Source organism: Macrobrachium nipponense, chromosome 7, assembly GCF_015104395.2.
Source record: "Macrobrachium nipponense isolate FS-2020 chromosome 7, ASM1510439v2, whole genome shotgun sequence".
Classification (NCBI taxonomy): Eukaryota; Metazoa; Arthropoda; class Malacostraca; order Decapoda; family Palaemonidae; genus Macrobrachium; species Macrobrachium nipponense.
The window spans coordinates 77,320,148-77,346,199 of NC_061109.1; the positions used below are offsets into that span (position 1 = coordinate 77,320,148).

Below are 26,052 nucleotides of genomic sequence, written 5' to 3' on the forward strand. Positions count from 1 at the left end.
CCACAGGTTCTCGGACAGGAGCTGCTGCAGAGACACACCCGGAGTCAGCCTGGCTAACTCCGGGTTCACCTGTTTGGGCGGCATCGGGTCTTCAGACGGCACGTAAAAACGCCGCTGTCGCAGCAGAGGAGGTGGAAGCAGCTTGCTCGACCTGCCAGACTTGAGCGAACCGTCTTGTCCGGAGACAAGTGATTCAACCTGGTCCAGCACTGAGTCCGCAAGCTCAGAACGCGGCAAACCCACCGTCGGTCTGGGTTCCCTCTTCGGCCCCAGAAACGACTCGAGCCGGGACGTGGGTCGGATGGTGGGAGCGGCGATCCTTCCGCGAGGTCGTTGTGCTGACGAATCAGCGCAATAACCTCGGCAAAGTTCCTCTGGATCTCAGGAGTGACTGCGTCCTGCGGAGTCGGGACCATCCAGTCCCTCAAACAGGAGCATCTCCCGAGACCCTCCTCCCTCAAGGGGAGGAACAGCGACAGACCCCTCTCGGTCTCCTCCAACCACCTGTGCGTACGACCTGGCTGGTCCGAGAACCGTGCCTGGTACGTACGACGACGTGGTGGGATCCTGAGGGGCGCACCCCTCACGATCACTCCTCAATACCTCGCCCCTCCCGGTGTAACCCGAGGAGGTTGAAGGTATGGGAGAGGCAGACCTGACGCTCCCTCCTCGCTCGCTGGCAGAACCAGTGGGCTTGGAAGACTGCAGGCGATCGTCAACCCGCGGTGGCGATCGAGCTGCAGACCTAGTCGAGCCGTCTCGCTGTGGAGAACGGCTGGACCGAGAACAGCGGCCAATGTCTCGCGTGTCAGAGGAGCTGGTGCTGGTCGCCGTACCCGATTGCTCTCTGTGAGAGTGACGGTCAGGCGACCGGCGAGCTCCACTGTCACGGTGAGATCGGTGCGTATCCTCACGGTGCGTCAGTTCGCTGGTACCAGCCGTGGCTGGAGCCGGCGAACGGGGGGACCTCTTCCCAGCCTCAGCCCGTGGCCGGTCATGGACCGTCACGTCCGCCCGGGTAGCCAGCTGCTCGCCGCGAGAGCGAGAGCTGGTCTGGTGAGAGTCGCGTGAGCGGCTGTCACCAGTCTTCCGCTCCGTGCCGTGAACCTGACGCTGAGGTCTGGTTCTTGGCTGTACGGCCGCTGTTAGGCGACCGTACACTCGGTACCTCTCGCGAACGAGAGGCCGAGACGGACCCTGCTGCCGTGGCCGAACCACTGACAGCAGGTGAGGAAGTGCCGGTGTTAGCCGGCACTCCTCTGGTCCCCGTATAGTCTTCTTCCTTGCGGAAGAAGAGACGGGTCCTGCCCCCGAAGGAGCAGGGTGACCAGCGGAAGAACCCCCCGTCTCACCAGAGCGAGACGGGCCCTTAGGAGTTCCCGAAGGAGACTTCTTAGGGGGGGGGAGGCGACCTTCTTCTTCTTCGGCGGGCGGGGGAGCCTTAGAAGAAGAAGGGGAAGAGGCGGCAGACGACGACGACGACGAAGAAGACGATGAAGACGACGACGACACCTTCCTCTCTTCTTCTTCTTCTTCGTCAACCTCCTCAGGACCGACGTCAGATCTGTCATCCAGAGCGGAGCCGGGGCTGCTGTTGCCGAAGCAACAGGGCCCTTGGACGCACCTGTCCGAACAGATCAGCATCGGGAGCAGCGGCGCCGGGAACAGGAACAACGTCAGCAGGTGCAGGCATCACAGGAACGGCAGTAGAGACAGCAGGAGCAGGTACAGGAACGGCAGCAGTGGTCAACGTCACGTCCGTGGACAGCAGCTGGGCAGGTACGGCAGATACGGCAGGCTGTGTAAGCGGTCCAGATGGGCGGACCAGCGGCACAGACATCCTAGGTACCGGTGGGAGGTCCAGGGGCGAGCTTCTTCGGGCACACGAAAGTCCCGGTCGCGGCAGCACGGCAAACCCAGGTGGCGGCATCCACACTCCCCCGAGGTACGGCGACTGGCCCCTGCACCGATGTAGTAGGTGTTTACAGAGACCGCGTGCGGGGTGTACACCAGTGAGGAGGTGAAGCGTAGCCGGGTGTTGTAAGGGTCGTGGTGGTGGTCGTAACCGTCGCATGGGTGACCGCCACGGAGCCAGCGAGATGGTAGAGCAGCCCCTGGACACTCGGCACGCCCTGCAGCCCCAACGATGCCCACACCTGTCCGAGGTCATCCTTCGCGGCAACCGCACCTGAGGAGGCAAAAGTCGGGTGATTAGGGGGATCTACCCGTTCGCGCAAAGACGAACGGATAGAGGACCCAGAGTACAACTCGACGTCAGGGTATCTAGCGCCCTCCTCCACACTCGACAAGTCAGGAGAGGAGAAGGACCTAGAAACCCCCCCCGAAGGGGAAGGCGCGAGACGTGGAAGTTGAGCGGGCGGCAGGAAAGAAGACGAAGTGTCCGTCACCAAAGGAGTCGCGGGAGAGCTTTCCGACGACTCCTTTGCAGGCCTTCGCTTCTTCCTGCCCTCATACAAAGTCCACTGCGCCTCTGACCAATTATTGCAAACATCACATGGCTCGGCTCGGGTGCATTCGCGCCCCCGACACCGAGCGCACAAAATATGAGGGTCTATCTCCGGGAAAGAGCGGAACTTCCCGCATTTACGCCCTTCGGTACCCGGGCATAGTCTCCGTGGGGTAGCGAGGCGAGGAGATTCCATCATTAACCAATAAAAGTTCAAAATAATATGAAAAGAGAGAAATGATTGTACTTACAATGAGTTCTTTCATACACAAACACAACCATATACTCAAGAAAGCAAACGAAGAGAAGCGGGCAGAGAGCGTCGAACACACACGTCCACTCGCTGTGAGGCCGAAAGCAAAAGTGATTTGTTTACCTCCCAGTCGCGCGCGCGCACCTGTCGGACAAGCAGTTAACTACCGAACCCCTTGTTCGAAAGCTTACGACCTATCCAGCTGCCGCTAGTACCTTCCTATTGTAAAAGGACCGAAGGTTTGTATGCCGTGTCGGAACAAACTGAAATTCCCTAAAGTACGGTGTTGTGAAAAACCACAACAACTCTCAAATGACCACCTACACAATCGCCGACAGCGGAACGTTCCTCTGGAAGCCAAAGGGTAGCCCTCCGCATACTTGCGCCCTTGGATTGACTAAGAACCCCTTCTTATGAGTGTCCGGATAGCGCTGAGGCAATGATTTAACAAAAGTCGCTCCTCTCCTTGACAAGAACATAGCATAACCCTCAGAAATGTTAGTCTGGTATGCAAACCCCCTCGAAACCAAAGTGGAGAGGTTATCAAACAGTCTAGGCTCAGAGAAACACCCATCAACTCTCACCACATCCACACAGAGTGGGACAAGACCTCCCACTGGCTGTGAAAGGTGTATTCCAAATACGAGTCTCATGATCCGTAACCCTTACCACACGAATCAATGAAGGAACCCAATAGAGAAAAACCTCAACTGACTCGTAAACCGGAAGTCGGACTCCGGCAGAGGAGACCCGCTACCTCATACAGAAAAGTGATGCTAGCTCAAGTCCTTCCCCAAAAACTGCCCGACTTGCCGAAACCAGACTAGCCTACTTGATGTTTGAGAGACTGCTGGTTTGGTTGAATACAACGTATCAAACATTACTTGAATTAACTGAGATCCCTCCGGAGCCTGGAATGCAGAAAGAGAGAATGGACAAAGTCCACAATCCGTTATACTCGCTTCCTTCGCCGGAGAAACAAAAACCCACAACTAGCAAATGAGTCTCTCTTCAAAGGTATCTATCCTCTGTCAGACCTGTCTGGCCACACCAGAACAGGAAAAAGGAGAAAAGCCAAACACCGACAAGAGCAGCACCCAAGAACCCGGAACCTACTACGCCTAGCTGCTCGATACCAAACGACATACAAGATCCCATCATATCTGAGCCTACCGATCCGATTGCGCGACGATATACCAACAAGAAGATGATAAACTCCTGTGCAAGTCGTCTAACATCTCTACCTCCATAAATTTGCACCCTCTTCTAAGTTAAAAGGTATTATCTTAATGATAATACACTTGTATAACTGCGTACAGCTATGAACAACCGAACGAGAACTTGTTGCTAATACGATCGAATCCAATAGCAACATCACTTTATTGTATTGATCCGCGTGCGACAGTAATCGAATCCGATAACAACATCCGTTTATTGTATTCATCCGCGTGCGACGGTAATTACTGTATTCATGTTATAAATGTAGCTGAAGCTGATAAGGCAAAATTACATGGACCAGCAACCTGGATAGAAGTCCCAAGCTTTTGTATGAATTCAAACGCAGCCATGGTAAAAGAAAGTAATGGTAAAAGAAAGTAATAGCATGAAAGAGCTCATTCACTGTTGTTTTCACACCGACAAAAGATTAATCAAGTGTAAGGTTCGTAATACCTATGAAAACAAGTGAAAACGAACGGAATCGCTAAATTTTACGCTACCTAACCTGAGGGAAAAACTAGCTTCCGATGAGAAGTATTAGTCAAATTTTGGCCTTAAATTACATCGTAAGACGAACAGTATGACTTCGTTTCATAAGTTAAGTATCCAGATATTCATTATGCTAACTAGGAACAAAAACATTAGCCGAGACCACGTGATATGATTGAATCTGGAGCCAAGGATATAGACTAGACGGCATCTTTGTCTGTCTAAGCCACGCCTCCTTACAACAGTGCTGTTTTGACAAGCTTGTGTAATTGCAATTTAATTGAAAAGTAATAAATTACATATTTTAAGGTAATTAAATTAACTTTATTAGGCTAAATATTAATTTCAGTTGTCACTGTAATTTGATAATACGACTGGTAATTCTTTTGTAACTATAATTGACATAAGCACAATGTAATTACTGACGGCAATTAGTCTGTTAAACGTATGAAGATGTCATACAAACGATTCCTTATATCTGACATCTGATTATATGCCACAAGATACCATTATTGACTATGTTAAATGTCCAACATAGTTGAAAACATGTCTCCTTCAAGACGACAAACATGGCATAAGTGAGGAAGAGTTGTTGCGTTAGTTACGCTAGCCAATCAGGACAAGAATGAGGTGGATACGGCGACGCAAACCCGTATTCACCATCAGCTGATTCCAGAGCGTGAATGACTGGCGAGTTAGTATTTATACTATGCTAATATGATGATACATACAATACAATTAATGCTTTAGTCGGACAGAATCTGATCTTCAATCTGTTCGATTACATTCATATTGAATTATGCTAAGATCGGATTCTCGTTCGTTTTCAATTACACCTGTACTGAATTATCCGTTGTCAGAATGCCTTGAGCCTCCAACATTAGCAACTATAAAAATCACTCTACCAATATGTAGTACATCGAATACTTTTGGCTAGGCTAAGCTACTGTATATGCATACGATATCTCTCTGAACACTAGGCTAGCCGTAATTAATTTTATTCGATTTCTCTACATACTGAATTATCGCAAGTCAATATGCGTTGAACAGAGAATTAGTTGATATTAAAAATTACCCTATCGTATAAGTAGAGGAAAGTAACCTTAAAGACGAAGGATCGGTATTCAACCCTTCAGAACCCGACAGACCCGAAACCAGATCTGAACGACCAACCATGGCCTAAAAGCTTCTGATGCAAGGAACTCGAAGCAGGAAAACCCCAAAGAGGCTCTAAGGACACTGTCCCTCTATAAACTACTTATAATAGAAAACCGACCGCAAGAAGCCTGCACTTCTCTTGCTAAACATTATTTAGCCTATTATCCCTACTCGTCTGTATCTGACCTAAATTTTCATCATCCTGAGAACTTACAAATCAAGGGGAGGGGAAATCTGCTGCCAACACTGCCTGCTCCGCGCCCGGGGGCCAGCAGAACCTACCCACTCGGAGGCTTGCGGTTCTCCATTACCCCCAGCACCAGTTGGGGCTGGTTCTGGAACAGGCAGGGGGGCTGAAAAAGAACTATTAGAATCCACTATACTACTAGTACCACTATCTCTATTTTGGTTAAATTATTCGTCAGGCTAGAAATATGCTTAACATACTAGATGATAACCTGTCCACTAATTTCTTGAATAACTAACTAATGTTTCGTTGTCTCCTGACCAAGACAAACATCTCTGACTGGTATTGCACTGAACCTTCCTATACGAAATAACGAAAAGAACGTCTATCATGTGTGCGGGTACTCATCCTACTCTTGAAGGGCGTGCAGAGCCGATGAGCACAAACATATCCAGCAGTAGAAGGGTCGATCGTCGAACTGTAGATGAAGTAGAAGCAGAGGCGTTTGCAGACAGCGATGACGTTATTTTAGAGCCGATGAGCACCAACATATCCAGCAGTAGAAGGCTCGATCGTCGAACTGTAGATGAAGCAGAAGCAGAGGCGTTTGCAGACGGCGACGACGTTTATTTCCTAACTTATCCATACCGAGTACAAAGTAGCTATCCAAAGTGAAATGGGAGAAATCATAGTTTGTAACCAAAATGCGAAAACTCTTTGAGTGGGGTCGGCCTAAATGACCAAAAGTTCGCCCGATGTGGGACTGATCCGCTCAGCATGGCGAACAAGAAACAATTGAGGAGACAGGCCTCTGGTGGCCGGTATTTGCGGCAGCGTTGCCAACGGTAACACAGGTAACTCATTTGACTAGATTTTACCTGCAGCGTTGGTAACACTGACAGTTAAAATTACCCACTTAGTGGGTAAATATGTGGGGATATAGTTCGGGCTGGTCAGTGACCAGGGCTAATTCAGGTGTTCAGGGAGTGTAATGCAATATCAATTTTTCTGTAAACACAAATCTTCAAAGTTTTAAAGGATATGCCTGGAGAAGAGTATCAAATTTACTGTGTTGATATTACTCAGCTGCCCACATCCAACCAATTTCATTTTCCGTGACCCCTTGATCTTCTGGGAATGCCTGCTCTGGATATTGTGTTACAATACTGTAACATGACTAGATTAATGAGCCCTTCCAGTATCTACTGCTTTCTTAATTCCCACTGAATAGCCTTTTTTTGGGGTACTCTGTCAAACGGCTTCTCAAGATCCACAAATGAGGTACGAATAATCTTTGCAAAACCTTACATCCCTTGTGAAAAGAGAATACGTACAGTACTGAGGAGGGCATTGAGGAGTGGAAAGATAAAGAGCACTGGAATTGCTGACAGCTGAAAGTGTACTATAATATGATATTGTTAGAATACAATAAAGTTTTGTACATACTTACCCGGCAGATATATACTTAGCTTATGTCTCTGACGTCCGACAGAAATTCGAATTTCGCGGCACACGCTGCAGGTAGGTCAGGTGATCTACCCCCCTGCCGCTGGGTGGCAGGAATAGGAACCGTTCCCGTTCTAGAACCAGATTTTCTCTTCCACCTATCTCCTGAGGGGAGGCTGGGTGGGCCATTCATCGTATATATCTGCCGGGTAAGTATGTACAAAACTTTATTGTATTCTAACAATATCATTTTTGTACATGCAACTTCCCCGGCAGATATATACTTAGCTGATTGACACCCTTGGTGGTGGGTAAGAGACAACTATTTACTGAATAGACAGGTAAACAACATACGTTGTAGGTAATAAATAAATAAAACCTTGGTTCCTACTTGTTCAGGCGGAAGATTCCATGGCTAATGCCTAGGAATCTGCTTCGCCTCAAGAGCCTCAGCGAGGATGTGACCTATGGCTAAGAGTTCTTGTGGGTCTGTCGATGGGGTCTTATCCATTTACTCGACAGAGCCTCTTACATGACAATATGCCGATGCCTAGTGGCATAATTAAGGAGCACAACACCGATCCCGATCACCTGATCCTAACACGAGGGTTAGTGCTTAAGTTGAAAAGAGTTATCCCCAAACTCCTTTCAAACAACCCAAAGAAAAAACACGACGTTAACTAAAATTGTTACTCACTGAGTTTAAGGATCAGTCTCGGCTCCCTATCCCAGCAATGTATCCGCAGGACAGTATCAACCAAGAGAGAAGGATCTCTCGTAGGTTATCTTGACATCCTTCGGATATGGGAAGTCAACACAGAGTTGCATCTCCCGTATGTGACAGCTAATATGTCCTTATGACATATTGTTAAGGAAAGAACAAGAATACAGAAAAGCTCGCACTTCATGCGCTTTTAATTCTCAGCTGTTTGAAGGAATCATCAAGGCACTTATCAAGTGCTTAGATCACATTGTCTCAAAGAAGGCCTGCATTCTTTGATATAGATCTCTTCTGGGTGAAGCCTGGAGCCTGGCTAGCGCCTCGCGCCTGGCTGGAGCCTTGTGCCTGAATGGCGCCTAGAGCCTGGCTGGAGCCTTGCGCCTGGCTGGCGCCTCGCGCCTGGCTGGCGCCTGATTGGCTCCTCCCTCCTGGCTAGCGCCTCGCGCCTGGCTGGAGCCTTGCGTCTGGCTAGGCGCCAGTTGCCGCCTGGAGCTTGGCAGAAGACTTCATGATTACTGTCTATGAGTCTGCATGCCTCAAGAGTTTCAGCGAGGTAGGGACCTATGACTGACAAACCCTTCTGGATCATGTCAATGGGGGCTAGCCCGCTTACACGACAGAGCCTTCTCGGATCGTGCCAATGGGGGCTGACCCACTTACATGGCAGAGCTTACCTGTATCATATCAATGGGGACTAGCCCTCTTACATGACAGAGCTTTAGGTTTCTCTTTACTGGAAGGAGCCTTGCGCCTGGATGGATCCTCAATCCCTGACTGGAGCCCTAGCCTTGAAGGAGCCTGGCACCTGGATGGCGCCTGGCTGGCTTCTAGAGCCTGGCTGGCTCCTAGAGCCTGGCTGGCTCCTAGAGCCTGGCTGGCTCCTAGAGCCTGGCTGGCTCCTAGAGCCTGGCTGGCTCCTAGAGCCTGGCTGGCGCCTCGCGCCTGGCTTGGCTCCTCCACACTTGCTGGAGCTTCGAGCTTGGAAGAGTCTCTAGGCTGTCAGGCGATGTCCACATCGGACACTCTTATATCTGTCCGATTTGTTCGCCTCTGCGCCAGGTTGGAGGCCCGCTCCTTCTCAGTATCCGGCCATGACAGAGTTCCTTGGAACTGTCCGCCTCTGGCGTTTTTCGCCTGTATTGGCATTTGGCGCTTGGCTGGCGCTACATTGTCCGAGAGTCCTGAACAATCACATAGTTTATCAGGAGACTGGAGAAGGGTGGAAGAAATTCTTCCCCTTTGAGCTTTTGGCCCCTGGCAAGGGGAGGTGATTTTAGTCAGCTACACCCAGTAGACGACAGGATATCTAACATACGAGAGAGAAGAGTCTTCCTCCGAGGAGGATCCTTCGTGAACACTTCTTTTGCTAACGAGTCTCCTTCTTACATTGTTGATGAGGTTTCCTCGTTGCAAGAAATCTTCCCTAATCCTTGCCCCGTAAGGAAGGGAAGGAGTCTGGAAGTCGAAGGAGAGACTGAGCTGAAATTGGGCGGAACCCTGATTTCTAGCTCTTATTGTATTCTTCTGAATACCTTCTGGGAAGCATTTTTGAGCCCTCATCGCACCCCGAAGACTCTGTAGGCAAAAACGTTTAAACCATCTCTCTTCTGTAGATGAAAATGTAAGTACCCTGCCTGGGCAACTAAACTTCTATCTGAAAGCGTTGCGTCAGGAATAGAGGGATTTAGTTCTTTTGCCAGACATACTATGCTGGCAAGAACCCATTGCCGAGTCTCCATTGAATCTGATGCGAGATTCCAATGCACAAAAAATTCACTTGTCTTCTTGGTCATTTAGGGCTAAGAGAAACAAAGAATTCCTTCATAAACTTCCTCAAAGAAGTTTGATGAGGAGCAGTTCCATTTTGTCGGAACACGGAATCTGTGGCCACAAAAAAAAAAAAAAAAATTCCATTCGAAGTACATGATATCCTACTCTTTTGTCGTATTGCGGTATCGTATAGATCCCGAAGATCTTAATCCTCTGTTATCTCTAATTCCCCTTGTAGAGACAGAGTATAGCCTTTTACTGCGTTCTTTGATAGCAGATATATACATAGGTGATTCTTCCCTCTGAAAGTGAAGAAAAACCACGCTATGTGGTTCACAGAGGTATCGGAAGAGGACAGTTTCCTCATTCCATCTAGCACGATCTGCAGCAATTCTATGTCTTAGCCATGACTATTGTCATTTACCTTGAAAAAATCCTCTCATTCATGTCCACTTCTGGTCAGTCTGCACGTGGAAAGACTCAGAGTGGAGAGGTTTTTCAGGTCTATTTATGATAGATTCTGATAGAATATCCAGATACTCTTGGAAAAGCCTTACGAAACATGCTGTGAGAAGAACGTGACTTTTCTGTGAATCCAACCTCTCTAAGGCCAAAATGAGGCATTCATCCTCTCTTCCTTTGACGCCCATCATATCTTAATATCTGTTAAGAATTTATAACTAGGGGAAAAAAGACTAAAAGTTTATTCCCCTTCTTTAAATTAAAGATGTCGTATATTGCTACCTCTCTTGGTTCGAGGAAAGGAAGCAGTCTATAGGAAGCCTGTTCGTCTTCTACCTTGCGAAGAGATCTATGAAGACTTTCCGCAGGTTCTCAAAACTCTTTTCAATAAATGTTAGACATACGTTAACAGTTATTATCTTCGATCGAGAAGGTTCTCACGGACATGCAAAATCTTGCAATCGAACCTTTAAGGATCGTTACGTCCGTGTCTGTTCCCAAATAGGGAACAGGGCGAAAAAAGAGATTCTCGATGCTCTTTTGCGATATGAGAGAGTCGTGGAATTGGCCTAAGTGATTAAAAAAAAATTCATTTCATCATTCCTTGTAAGCGACCCCTTTCCGATTAAATGGGTAACGAAATCAGGAACGAATCTTGCCGTTACCGAGCCTCCGAGAGGCTACTGGTTTGTTTGTTTGTTTGTATGGTGTTTTTACGTGACTTCCGAACCACGTCGAGAGTGAACTTCTATCACCAGAAATCCACATCTCTCACTCCTCAATGGAATGGCCGAGAATCGAACCCGCGACCACCGAGGTGAGAAGCAAACACCAAACCAACCACTACTGGACTCTTAGGTTAATAACTCGCTAAAACGAGAAAATATCTTGGATGGTACTTCTGGCGCATTGCGCCAGGCTGGCGCTTCTGGCGCAATTTGCGCCAGGCTGGCGCTTCTGACGCTTTGCGCCAGGCTGGCGCTTCCTTCTAGTTCTTTTAAGGTTATGTGCCAGAACATCTGTGCCCTTATGGTACCCGACATCCTTCACGTGTTAATTCCGTTCTTAGTAGGAAAAAAACTTTTATTATACGTAGTATAGTCCATTCAGGGAAACAACTTCTGCCACTAAGAGAATGTTTCCCATCCGACCTCACCCATCTTCTCTTGAGCAATATCCGATTCTAAAAAGGTTGTGTGCGTTTCTCGAAAGGATGAGAGAATTATATTATTTCGTGCTCTGCCGTATTAGACTCCTTTATAATACTGTCACATTGTGGTAAACAGCATTAAATCTAGGAAACCTTTGTAAGGATACTAGGAATTCTGTAGTTAACCTCGGTATGCGCATAAGACTTGACCATACCGTAGTCTTAAAGTGAATTCTCTTCTACTACATTCATCTTCTCACTAAGCATGTACTCTAATAAGCCATGCTTTCGTAAGCATAGAGCATCATATAATATAGAGTTCCGCTGCGTTAGAATCCTTTAATAATGTTACCTACGGTAAACAGCATTGAAAGGTTGTAATATTTTTCTTATTGAAAGCTTCTTAGCAAAAGGCAGACAATATTTTATTTATGTTTGCTTAACTATCCCCTCAATCCGAGGCTAAAACCGCGATTGTAGGGGAGAGACACGGTTAGTTATTCCATCCCGCAGGAGAGAGACATGTAACCAACCAATCATGACCGACACCTACATGTTACTGCGTTGGTCTCTAAGGCGCGATAGCAGTCTCCGTTAGCCGTCTGGCCTTACTCTTCCAGAGTTGCCAGCTACTCCATTAAATAAAGGAATCTTATAAAATTATCGAACTTCAGGAAGTTCTTATTAATGCATATTTAAGCGAAACAAGACTTCGATAAATCTAGAAGCTAAGTAGGTGTTGTCTTAACAATCCCTTTAAGCGTAGTCCTTCCTAGGAAATTCCTGGAAGGATACTGATAATTGAGTTGCTCTACAAAGAAGTAACTACGGTATGTGTGATTTGCCGTATCGTATTCTCATACAGCAGATACTCAACTACCTTCTTTCCCTGCCGAGGCAGATAAAGGAAAAATATTTACTGTCTTCGTTCTCGTTAATAGAATGATAGAAAGAGTATATATATCTCCTTAAGGAAGGAAGTTAATCCAGGAACTCTTTAAATCTTCGTGATTTCCTCATAATCGCGGAAGAGACAGAATTCCTGTTCGTCTGTAGGGTTTACGGAAGGAAGTAGATATTTCCTATCCGCCATCATACCCAAACGTCGATGAGATTCTTATAAGAAAAACTCCCAAAGCACTTGCCTCTTCATAACGAGGGAAGAGCATGAATGAAGGAGTGTGTCCGCATTACTCAAAGAGGAGCCTCGCGACTGACCTCTCTCTCTTAAGAAGATTTGGAATATTCTGGCGCCTGGCTCCTTGCGCCTAGCGCCTGGATAGTTCCGCGCGCCTGGAATGTTCCGCACCGCTAGAAAGGAGACTCGCTCCTGGAACGTTCGCTTGTGTGGAAGGTCCCGTGCGCCCTGATAGTTTCCGAGCGCCTACTAGACCCCTTTTAGAAAGAGCCTCTTGCCCGGAAACGTTCAATGGAAGGATCGTTCTGATTGCCACTGTACTATAAGGCTCCTTGCTCTAGCCGTCTGTTTTTCTGTTGCAATTTGCGCCAGGCTGGCGCTTCGTCTCTTTGAAGGCGCCTTGCGCCAAGAAAAAATTTTCTAGAACGCGGCTCGCGCTCAGTTGCTAGAACGCGGCTCGCGTTTGGTTGTAGGAACGCGGCTCGCGCTAGTCTGTTTTCTGGAACGCGCTCGCTGCTTGGCTGGGCTCTTCTCAGTGTTCTCTTTGTTTTTCAGAGAACGCGCTAGATCATCAAAACATATACATTCTTCGTCTTTTCGGATGTAAAATGAAGAGACGCACTTTTTTAAGGATGCCTTTTCAATGGCTATCCTTGGCAGTCTGGGACGCTCTACAGAACCTGCCGAGGGACGCCTGACCGGTGGGGATTCTCTGAAACCCCCTTACGGCTTTCGACATTCCTTCTCCCCTGGGCTTGGGAGCTTGAAGAGGTCTAGGCCTGGGAGCGAGACAGAGCCGATCAGACGCACCCTCCACTGCAATGGGGAACACTAGTATCACTTCTTACCTTTCAATAGCTCGCATTTTGAGCCACAATCCTTGTCTTCAAATTGCAATTATGAATTTGAAGTTTCTGCGAAGTAAGAAGGTGATGAGGATGCAACACTACTAGTACTGTTAATACTCTAATTGCTCGTTAGTACGAGTTTCTAAAAAACTTTTAAAAGAAACTTATCTAGTTACATGCTTTACTGACTCCCTAAAGTAGGAAGTCAGTATATTTCCTCAATCAATTCTAACACTTATTACACATATTAATGAATAAATATTAATATTTCCCTTTCTTGCAAACTATGTGAGTGTCTACCGAAAATTTCGGTAGTTACACGTCATATATTCTTCGAAATTTTCGAAGCCAAATTCATTAAAAAGTTAATAAAAGCGTATGCCGAACCAAAGACCCAGTACTTCCCTGCAAAAGACAGCCCAGAAGATCGATGGCGATGAAAAACGAAAATCAAGTCAGGAGGTAGCAACAACATATGTTGACACTACCGCGACAGAGAAAATCTGGTTCTAGAACGGGAACGGTTCCTATTCCTGCCACCCAGCGGCAGGGGGGTAGATCACCTGACCTACCTGCAGCGTGTGCCGCGAAATTCGAATTTCTGTCGGACGTCAGAGACATAAGCTAAGTATATATCTGCCGGGGAAGTTGCATGTACAAAACATCTACTTAGGGAAAGACTGGTGAAAAGGGAGGGGTTTCTGGTCTGAGAAGACCTTTGCATGAAATTCCTAAGTACGTGGACATAAAAACCAATCAAATCTCAAATTTGGAGATTAAATTAGGTACTCACAATGCCAGCATGAGTGTCTACAGTGAATATACGTTTATTTGCATCTGGTTCAAACAATTTTGATGTTATAATTTTTTCAACGGCCAAAACCACTCCATCTTTGCATCTCAAACCAACAGCTGTTCTGTAAATAAAAAACATATAGCAAATGTAGATGCAATAATTTTCATAATAAATCTAGAATATTTGTAAAGTTCTTTAAGAATTTATGCCTTTTACACACAATCCATTTAGCAAATGTCTTTATGTAAAGTGACCTCCTGTCAACATTCTCCTATAATTTAATTCTAGTGTTTAAGTGTACCTAGTACTGATATACCAACTAGGAGGCTACTGATGATGTAAAAAAAAATCTTTTTACCTTATAGAGTATTATCTTTGCACATGTAATTCATTTATATATCCCTAAATTGCACAACTGGTAAGTTGGCTCTCAAGAGGTACCTAACCTATACAAGAATTTGTACTATGGACGGGAAATCGACCAGAACTTGGTACATATTATCAGAAAAACTCATGGTTCAATAATGCAATTAACAAACTGGGTTCATTCCAATTACATCTCAAACATTTCAATCTTTGCACTCTCTAGACCCCACCTTCTGTAACTTTTAATTATAATTAAGTCTTTCCACTGATATTCAGCCATGAATCTTAGCCTTTCTCTAGTTCCAAAAGTTCAAAATTTTTGTAAGTGTTCATGTATTTAAAACTTAAGAGTGTACATACAAGTCTTATACAAGCATCAAGGAGATTTTTGGTGTTTACTAATACGTAGTGAATTCTTATTTGCCAGTAATCTAGCAATCTCTTTCTACTTCACCCGTGCTGTTGCTACTCTATTTTCCATTGTGCCCTGTCGATACCTGCTTTACAGTCAAGATGTTCCCAAGATAAACAGAATGTTCTTGCTATTCTACAGAATATTTTTCACCACAATATGGTGCTCCTCCATTTCAGTGCCACCAACATCCCTGAACATCTTGTGACAATAACAACTATAACACTTAATATACAGAATTAAGTTTCCCAATATATCTCCTACAGCATCTCAATGCCACCTTCTAGACTGTAATTAATCTTGCTGTGTATTTAGTCACAATAAACTTTGTTTTGCTAATATACTGACTTTTAACCCTCCTCTCCTCTCTATTCTACTCTTCTATCATAAATGATTCTCATGCTGAGACTAGGTTGTCCACATAGCCTATACCAACACCTATGTAAGGAAGACCTTAGTAAGATTCTTTTTTATTTTTAGAGGCATAAAAGAAAATACTGCTTTCCCTAACAGGTATTCCTATTAAGATTAACTTGTTTAGAGATCTGGGTCTGATGTGTAACTATGCATACATAAATATAAATGCACACTAACACTGTTCAATCTTCAAAAGACTTGCTAAATATGCTGTTGTAATTTTGAGCAAAAGATATCTCAAATTGCTACCAGAAACACAGCTGTAAAATTTTAGCACTGGGAAACAAGATCCAAAACTAAGCAGTTTAATGTTAGCACTGAGAATAATGTTTAAGTTTTGGAGGAGGACATATCAAACCAAACAGAAAAGTCTAAATGAAAAAGTTACTAGGACATTGCTATGTACCATAAGGCATGAACAACTACATATATTTATCATAAGAAATTCAGTGGTTACTGTCCAAAGAGGTGCAAGATACTATATGTACACTACCACTGAGATTTCAAGTGAAATACCCATATGATAAAATGAAACCATATTATTTACTCACCCACTATTCTCTACTGCTTTTTGAGCATACTCTACTTGAAATACTCGTCCATCTGGTGAAAACTGTGATGCTGACAGATCGTACTGAAAAAGAAAAGTAGTTTTTCTAAGATAAAGTCCTTAATGTTAACCCTGCTGACTACTTTACAATATATAGGTTTTAATTAGTCAGTTACTTTCACTTTGAAAGGGTGACAGTGAGAGAAAGTACTGTACTTGCAAGAGGAAAAAGTTGAGTACACATATGTAGTAAGATTAAGAAGATGAATGGAAATTCAAAGGACAGAGCAATGCACATTTATATAGACTAATTTTCTATGGGCATATAGGAGTAAATGTAACAGATGATAAGATAAGAGGAGTCACAGAATAAAAAAAAAAAAACACTTATCTGAGAAACAGACAGCAAAAAACAACTTGACTATGAAAGATGTAAGGTGTAAATGGATAAAAATTTTGAAGCCGTTGAGAAGAACTTGTCTAATAGTATGTGTGGCATACAAAAACTGAAAGGGTGGAAAAAGTGTCGATACCTAGTAATGTGAAATTTTTCTGAGTAGAGGTTCATGCACAAATTTAGAAGATAAAAGAGGTATGTGGCAATAACTTGGTTACTTTTCTCTGGAACTGGCTTCACCCAGCCCTGTCCCATTTGGAGAAAAGGCTTAATATTTAAAAAAAAAAAATAGATACATACAGCCTGGTAAATAACCTTATTAATTCTTTCAAACTGGCAACTCTGCAAACACTGAGATGGCGTCAATCTTCTAAACATAAGGGGTTTCAAGTAAAATTTTGAAAGCGTCACAGAGGTAAGTTTGCACCACGCATGGCTACTTTCATTTACTTCTGTTTAACCGGAAATTATGGCATTAGGGTAAACAACCGCCTTGAGTCCATCTTACTCAGGCAGATCACCCTTATTCACTTGATATTTAATAGGTGAAACAAGAATACAATTACATCTTTAAACATGCCACTGCAAAAAATTGAAGTTCCATCAACATAATGTGATATGTGAAAGTGCCATACGAACAAAAATAAGAATGTGAGGTCTTCGTAAAATATGTTTTCAAGGCAGTTTTTAAATCCAATATGGCGTCTATCGCATCCAGTCCCTTTCGTCTCCAGCATCACTATCACATCCTTCCCATTGCTCATTTGAACAATATTAGCGTATATATATAACATTTATTGATACAGTATTACTAAAGATTGCAGTTGTAATCACCACAATAAAAATGTTATTGTTATAATACAATTAAGTTTGTTCATACTTACCTGGCAGATATATATATAGCTGTATTTCTGACGTCCGACAGAATTTCAAAATTCGCGGCACACGTAGTGGGGCGGTCAGGTGGTAGTACCCATTCCCGCCGCAGGGCGGCGGATATCAGGAACCATTCCCATTTTCTATTCATATTTATTCATGGCCCTTGTCTCCTGAGGGGAGGAGGGTGGGCACTCTAAGTATATATATCTGCCAGGTAAGTATGAACAAACTTAATTGTATTATAACAATAACATTTTGTTCATGAAACTTACCTGACAGATATATATATAGCTGAATCACACCTTCGGGATGGTGGGTAGAGACAGACTAGGATTTTTTAGGAAATTTAAATTAAAATAAAAGATTAACTTATTGGTTCCTTACCTGATAGCAAAGTAGACTATGTGATTACTGTCAGCTAAAGCCTGCTTATGCTTTATCAGAGTTGCCCAGCCAGGTTTTGACCTGTAGATGCTGGTGCATCTCTGGATGCTCTGTCAACGGGGACGTGACCACAATGCGACAAGACCAATCTAGGCAAACATATGGCAGTAACACAGCAACCGACCACACCACCTGACCAACTAACGCAAAAAACCCCTGATATTAACACTATGGAATGGGAGATTTTCACAGAAGATCTCACCATCAACCAAAAAACACAATAAACTAACCTAACTAAGCTAAGGGATAGGGAGAGAGCTACCTTCAGCCCCAAAACTGTGTCTGCCGAAATGTAAGGTCCCAAAGAACTACAGTTCTCGTAAATCGTTCTCACATCCCGGAGGTAATGAGGCGAATACGGAATTGCTCCTCCAGAAGGTGGCTATCAAGAATATCTCTGATAGACATGTTCCTTTGGAAGGCAAGAGGGTAGCTACGGCTCTGACCTCGTGAGCTTTCACTTTAAAGAGGCTCATATCAGTCTTCTGGCAAGATGAATGAGCCTCTTAATGACGTCCCTCAAGAAGAAAGCAACAGCATTCTTCGACAACGGCAAATCCGGTCTCTTCACCGAGCACCAGAGATTACCTGAGGGACCTCTTATCTCTCTAGTCCTATTCACATAGAACTTGAGAGCCCTGACAGGGCACAGGGCTCTCTCTGGTTCTTGACCCACGAGACTCGATATTCCTTTGATTTCAAAGCTCTTTGGCCAAGGATTAGACGGGTTCGTTCGTTCTTAGCCAAGAAAGAAGGGTTCAACGAGCAGCAGCGCTGTCTCCCTTGAAACCCACTAGGCTACTGAACGCTTGGATTTCACTAACTCTCTTCGCCGTCGCCAGAGAAGCTAGGAAAAGCGTTTTCCTCGTTAAGTCCCTTAGAGAAGCTTCATGGAGAGGCTCAAAGGGACTTAGCATCAGATGTTTCAACACCACATCTAAATTCCATGAGGGCGGGGTCTTGCTTGTGGAATTTTGGTGTTTTTCAAAACGACCTTAAGAGATCGTGCAGATCCTTATTGTCGGAGAGGTCCATTCCTCTGTGGCGAAAAACGGCAGACAACATACTCCTATAACCCTTGATTGTAGGAACTGCCAATTTTTGCACATTTCTTAGATAGAGTAAGAAATCTGCTATCTGATTCACGAGGTCGTGGAAGAGGAAATTCCTTCCTTCTTGCACCATGCCCTGAAGGAGGACCACTTAGACTGGTAGACAGCTCTTGAAGAGGCTCTTCGAGCATTAGCGATTGCTCTCGCAGCTGCCTTTGAAAAGCCTCTTGCTCTGGCCAGCTTTTCGATAGTCTGAACGCAGTCAGGGCCAGAGCGGAGAGGTTTTGGTGAAACCTTTTGAAGTGAGGCTGTCTGAGTAGATCTCTCCTCCAGGGCAACGTTCTTGGGAAGTCCACAAGGAACGTCATGACCTCTGTGAAACCACTCTCCTTGCTGGCCACATTGGGGCAATCAGAGTCAACCTTGTCCCTTCTGACGCTGCGAACTTTCTCATTACGTCCCCCATGATCTTGAATGGGGGAAAGGCGTAAAGATCCAGGTCTGTCCAGTCCCAGAGCAACGCGTCCACTGCAATTGCCCCTGGGTCCATAACCGGGAGCAATACAGAGGAAGCCTCTTCGTCCTTGGATGTAGCGAACAGGTCTACTAGAGGACGCTCCCCACAATTTCCATAACTTTTGACAGACTTCCTGGTGCAAGGTCCATTTCTGTTGGTAGAATCTGATTCCGGCGGCTGAGAAGGTCCGCCCTGACATTCTGAACCCCTGCCCACGAATCTTGTCAGGATCTTGATGCGCCTTGCGTCTGCCCATAGCAGAACTTCCTTCGCCAGGAGAAAAAGGGATCTGGAGCGAGTCCCTCCCTGATTCTTTAGATACGCAAGGGCTGTGGTACTGTCCGAGTTGACTTGAACAACCTTGCTTGACAGTTTTCCTTCGAAGAACTGCAGCGACAGGAATATCGCTGCCAGTTCCTTTACATTGATGTGCCAGGCTACCTGTTCCCCTCTCCAGGAGCCTGACACTTCTTCCCCCCCCTAGTGTTGCTCCCCAACCGGAAATGGAAGCGTCTGAGAACAACACTAGGTCGGGGCTCAGAAGATTTAAGGAGAGGCCCTCTCGTAACTTCTGAGGGTCGAGCCACATCTTAAGTGTACTCTTTACTTCGTTGGAGATCCTTAGGATCGCATTCAGGTCCCCTTCGACGTCCATTCTTCCGCAAGGAAAGAATTGAAGAGGCCTGAGGTGCAGTCTTCCCAGCGAGACAAACTTTTCTAGTGAGGAAATGGTGCCCAGCAGACTCATCCACTCCCTCACCGAACAAGCTTCTCTCTCTAGGAAGGCTGCGACTTTCTCTAACCCCAGTCGCTGACATTCCTGGGATGGAAACGCCCGAAAAGCCAACTGAATCCATCTGAATCCCCAGATACACGATGGACTGTGTCGGGGTCAGATGCGACTTTTTTTTCGTGTTGACCAACAGACCCAGAGACTTTGCTAGGGCTAGCGTAAACTGAAGGTCCTTCAGACACTTCTGCCTCGACGACGCTCTGATCAGCCAATCGTCGAGGTAGAGGGAAATCCTGATTCCTGACGAATGGAGCCACTTCGCTACATTCCTCATAATCATTGTGAAAACCATTGGGGCCGTGCTGAGACCGAAACAAAGGGCTCTGAACTGCCAACCCTGTTGTCCAAGACGAATCTCAGGTACTTCCTTGAAAGAGGGTGGACTGGGACGTGGAAGTATGCGTCCTGCAGGTCTAGAGACACCAATCCAGTCGCCAGGTCTCAATGCTAGCACCCGACTGAGGCGTCTCCATTCTGAACTTTATCTTTTTCTACAAAAAGATTTAGCCTGCTCACATCCAGGACCGGGCGCCAACCTGACGATTGCTTCGGCACTAGGAAATCCTGTTGTAGAAGCCGGTGACTCTAGGTCCAAGACTTGTTCCACCGCTCTTTTTTCGACCATCTGGTCTAAGAGATCGAAAAGAACACTTTTCTTCTCTCCCTGATAGGATGGAGAGAGGTCTCTGGGAGTTGAAGTCAAAGGAGGAGGATGAAAAAAGGGGATCTTGTACCCCCGTTCTACTATCTTGAGGGTCCAAGGATCCGCTCCTCTCTGCCTCCAAGACTCCGCAAAGAATTCCAGTCTGGCCCCGACTGGTGTCTGAAGGACGAGATCTTCATTTGCTGTTTTCGGTTTGAATGAAGCTCTTCCTCTCGAAAACCCTCTCCTCGAGGAGCTGCTCTCGAGGGGGGTGCCCCGCGAAAGGGTTTGACTTTCTTCGGGGGTTTGCTGAATGTTGAAGTGGAAAGGAACCAAGCTTTTTTTTTTTTTGGACGTCTTGAAGACTGAACCAAGAGGTCCTGGGTCGCCTTTTCTTGCAAACTCTGTGCAAGATCCTTTACCATAGCCTGGGGGAAGAGATGGTCCGAAAGAGGCGCAAAGAGCAATTCCGCTTTCTGAGCGGGAGATACCGACTTAGCAGTAAAATTGCACAGCAGTGCTCTTTTCTTCAGGAAGGCAGTTCCAAAATTCGAAACTAGCTCCTCCGAACCATCCCTGACGGCCTTGTCCATACATGACAGCACGCTGGACAGCTCCCCCAGACTGAGAGAATCAGGACTTCTAGACTGAAGGTCCAAACTCCCAGACACCAGTCTAGGAAATTAAAACACATTAAGGTACGAAGAAGTCCCTTCAAGTGGTGGTCAGTCTCAACCGGAGTCCAGGTCACCTTAGCAGACGCTAAGAGAGACCTCCTCTGTGCGTCCACTAACTGGAGAAGTCACCCAACGCGGACGAAGGGACCTTTATCCCCACATCCTCCTTGGTCTCATACCAACTCCTCCTTTCCCGGCGAGTCTAGAGGGTGGATGGGCGAAAGTGGTCTTGCCCTGATCCTTCCTTCTGGACATAAAGTCTTGAAGTTTCTTAAACGCCCTCTGGTCGACAGCGACGTCTTCATTTCGACGAATTCAGGGGTCTTTACAGTCTTGGAAGACGAAAGTTGTGAGGGAGGAGACCTAGGGGCTGTAGGCTGGAACTTGTCCCCGAATGCTGAACGTAACAGCCTAACCAGAACCTGTAGTCCGAGACAGCTGAAGCTACCGGCTGTTCTTCCTCTACGGAACTCCCTGGGCTACTAAGTTCCCCTTCCTCCCTAAGAGGAACTGGAGAACGCCTATCAGGAGAGGGAGTACGTCCCGTAGGCTCAATCCTGAATAAAGACTTCCGTTGGTTGGAAGTATCCGCTACAGGTACGGAAGCGGCCGTACGTTGATCTTTAGAGTCACTGACATCTTCCGAAAAGAGGAGGCGTCCTAGAAGACACTTGAACTGTCTTAACAGAAGCTCCCCTACGAAAGGAAGCGCGAGCTTCCTGACGAGCGGCGCCAAAAGCGTCCTGCTTTAGACAAGAGAGCGTCCTGCTTTGCAGTCTCAAAAGCGTCCTGCTTCGCTCGAAAAGCGTCCTGCTTCACACGGCGAAGCGTCCTGCGGAGCGTCATCCAAAAGCCGTCCTGTCTAAAACCAGAAGCGTCCTGCTTCGCGCGCCGAGCGTCCTTAAAAGAGTCTTGAAGAGAGCTCAAAGCGTCCTGTCTAGAACGCCGAGCGTCCTGCCGAGCGTCCTCAACCGCTACTTGCCGAGAGCGTAAAGCGTGCTGCTTCGAACGCCGAGCGTCCTGACGAGCGTCTTCTCCTGAGAGAGTAAAAGGTCTGCTAGGAGAACGAGAACGTTGACGATCCGGAGGCGGAGAGAGAGACGAGCGAGCTGAGAGAGAATGAGGCCGCTTCGTCCTCTTGACGGGCAGCCGAACGTCCTTCCTACGCTTAGGCTCGACTGCTGCTGGGCAAGTCCTCTGAGCCATCAGCGACGTTATCTGGTCCTGAAGGGACACAAGGATATCCTTCGTAGGTGACGAAGAGCAAAGAAGGGGCAGGACTGAGACTGCGAGGAAAGGCGAGGGGCGAGGGGACGCCTCCTCCTTCTGCAGGGTACAGCTATCTGCCTCTCAGGTGAACACGCCCAACCCGTGCGTGGAAACGAACGTCCTCATCGGAAGAAAGCCTTCCTCTCTTCTGAGGAGGAAAGGCGTCATAAGCGTCCTCTGACGAAAGAGGAGACATAGGACGTGAAGCGTCCTCAAGGCGAAAAGTCCTTTTCAACGGACGCGAGTCTCTCCGAGCGCTCCACCCCTTGCGCGGGGAGGACGCTTCGGAGGACGAAAAGCAATCTTTCAGGATACGCGCTCGTGCGCGCTCCTTGGCAGCCTGGGATTTAGCAACAAGGCCTGCCGAAGGGACGCCAGATCGGTGGGGAGCCCCCGTAACCCTCTTGCGGCTTTCGACATACCCACTACCCTGAGTCCGGGTGGGAGTCCGATAGAGGTCTAGGCCTAGAGGCATTATGGGGCCGATCTGACGCCCCCTCCACAACACTAGGGGCCACTAACACAAACTTTCACTGGGCCGGTTTCTAGGGCCAAAACTTTAGATTCGAGAGCACGAATAGACTCTAGAATCAGAGAAAGGGTGTTACCTTCTCCAGACACAGCACTGGGGCCCGAAGGCAACAAAAAAACAGGATTAGGTTGGGCAAAATCTACTGGTGTTAGAGGAGGAAATGTTACTATCCTTACCTTTAGTAGAGCTGCCCTTGGAGGAAGACCTCCTGACTCTATCGCGCTCCAATTTACGCCGATAGGTCTCTACATCCTCCATTTATCATCATCCAAATCCTTACATTCATTGCACCGATCATCAACCACGCAAACTTGCCCCCTGCAATCCATACAAACTGTGTGAGGATCAACTGAAGGTTTAAGAAGCCTCACCTTACATTCACTCCTCCACACACACACTCTGAACTTCCCGAACTTGATCCAGACATACTGATCCAGAAAAGCCAATCCAAAAATGATATTGTTAAAACTACAATAAAGTTTTGTACATACTTACCTGGCAGATATATACTTAGCTATAGTCTCCGACGTTCCCGACAGAATTTCAAATCTCGCGGCACACGCGACAGGTAGGTCAGGTGGTCTGACCTTACCCGCGCTGGTGGCGGATGTACGAACCACTCCCGTAAGCTTGTCAGATTTTTCTCTTCCAAATGTCTCCTGAGGGGAGGCTGGGTGGGCCATTTTAATCGTATATATCTGCCAGGTAAGTATGTACAAAACTTTATTGTAGTTTAACAATATCATTTTTGTACATGAACTTCCCTGACAGATATATACTTAGCTGATTGGCACCCTTGGTGGAGGGTAAGAGACAGCTCAATAATACCGGTAAACGGGGAACTGGAAACTAATGAATTGTTTTAGGATCTAAAAAACCTTGGTTCTCACCTTTTCAGGATGAAGACTTCATAGATACTATCTCTGAGTCTGCATTGCCTGGAGAGCTACAGCTAGACGTGACCTGATGCTGAAAGACTCTCGGATCTACCACTGGGATATGTGATCCCCTATTGTGGTAGAATCCAAGTCGGATGCTGTTAGAGGGACCTTGTCCGCTTACCTAACAGATCCTTACCACTACCTCTGCAAGGAGCCAAAACCCACCAGACCACCTAACCAAAATACAAAGGGTTAATATTACGACAAAAAGAGGTGCCTCCTGCAACCTCTTTCAGACAACCAAAAAACAACAATATAAAATATAGGTAACATATAAAAATTTACACAGGATAAGTTTCAGCTCCCTGCCCCAGCACCGAATCCGCCGATACGAAAGGACCCAAGGCGAAGCATTTATCATATGTGATTTTTACAATCACGTAGGTAGTGGTTTGCGAAAACCGATTGGCATCTCCAAAAGTCGCCTCCATCAAGTTCCGCACAGACATATTTTTCTGAATGCAAGCGAAGTTGCGATGGCTCTCACCTCGTGAGCTTTCACTTTCAGTAGTCTAAACTGATCTTCCTTACAGGCAACATGTGCCTCTGTAATAAGGCTTCTCAGAAAAAAGGAAGAGCATTCTTCGACATGGGCCGAGTGGGGTCCTTTACGGAGCACCAAAGTACATCTTGATTAGCCTTAAGTTGTTCCTTACCTCTTAAGGAAAATACTTCATAATTCTCATAGGGCAAAGAGTTCTTTCAGGCTCTTCCCCTACTAGAAAAGATAAACTACGAACTTCAAAGCTCCTGGGTGGGCCAAGGGCGTGATGGGTTTTCATTCTTTGCAAGGAAACTTGGAAGAAACGAACATACCATAGAATCTTCCTTAAACCCTACATTGCCCTCAATAGCTTGGAGCTCACTCACTCTTTTAGCTGTAGCTAGGCCAAAAGGAAGATAGCCTTCTTCGTCAAGTCCTTGAAAGAGGCTAAGCCAGGAGGTTCGAATCTAGACGATCCAAGGAATTGTAGGACTACGTCTAGATTCCAGTTCGGTACTACATGAGACGCTTAATGGTTTCAAATGATCTAATAAGTCATGCGGTCCTTATCATCGGATATATTTAAGCCTCTATGCCGAAATACCGCCGCCAACATACTGCGGTATCCCTTAATAGTTGACACAACCAGATGACATTCTTCTTTGAGGAAAAATAAGGAAATCCGCAATTTGGGTCACAAGAGGTACTGGAAGAGGAAATGTTCTTCCTCTTGCACCAACGTCTGAAGACATCCCACTTTGACTGGTATACACGCAAGGTGGAAGTCTCCTCGCTCTTGCGATTGCTTAGCAGCTGCTGCTGAAAAGCCTTTCGCTCTGACCAAACTTTGGACAGTCTGAAACCAGTCAGACTGAGAGCGAGGAGATTTTTGTGGTACCTGTCGAAGTGGGGTTGTCTGAGTAGATCGCTCCTTAGCTGGGAGCGATCTTGGAAGGTCCACCAACCATTCCAGTACCTCTGTGAACCATTCTTGGGCCGGCCAAAAGGGAGCGATTAAGGTCATTCTCGTTGAATCGGACTCTTACGAACTTCTTGATAGTTAGCCCCAGGATCTTGAAGGGGGGAAACGCGTAGACGTCGAGTCCGTTCCAGTCTAGAAGAAGAGCATCTATTGCTTACTGCCTCTGGATCCGATATCGGAGAGCAGTAAGGATCCAGCCTCTTGTTCTTTGACGTGGCAAAGAGGTCTATGTGTGGCCTGCCCCATAACTTCCACAGGCTCTGGCATACATCCAGATGAAGGGTCCACTCTGTGGAAGGACCTGATCTTTCCTGCTGAGGAGATCTGCTCTTACATTCCTTTCTCCCTGCACGAACCTGGTGAGAAGCTTGATTCCTCTTTCTTCTGCCCACAGAAGAAGGTCTCTTGCTGTCTCGTACAGGGAGAAAGGGAATGTCGTCCCCCCCTGTTTCCTGATGTTATGCCAGAGCTGTAGTGTTGTCCGCGTTGACCTGCACTACCGATCTTCTGACTTTGGGCTCGAAAGCCTTCAGAGCCAACCACACAGCCATCAACTCCTTTCTGTTGATGTGCCAGGCTACCTGGTCCCCCCAC

General features: G+C 46.4%; 1 protein-coding gene across 1 annotated transcript in view; it reads right to left on the bottom strand.

Annotated features, from left to right (window-relative positions):
- LOC135217376 (proteasome subunit alpha type-3-like) overlaps positions 1 to 26,052 on the bottom strand; it is a gene marked incomplete at its 3' end in the record, with an annotated part of 60,760 nt that overhangs the window by 25,020 nt on the left and 9,688 nt on the right. The window contains 2 exon segments of the mRNA XM_064253222.1: positions 14,101 to 14,224; positions 15,850 to 15,932. Of these exon segments, the coding sequence (XP_064109292.1) occupies positions 14,101 to 14,224; positions 15,850 to 15,932 (207 nt within the window).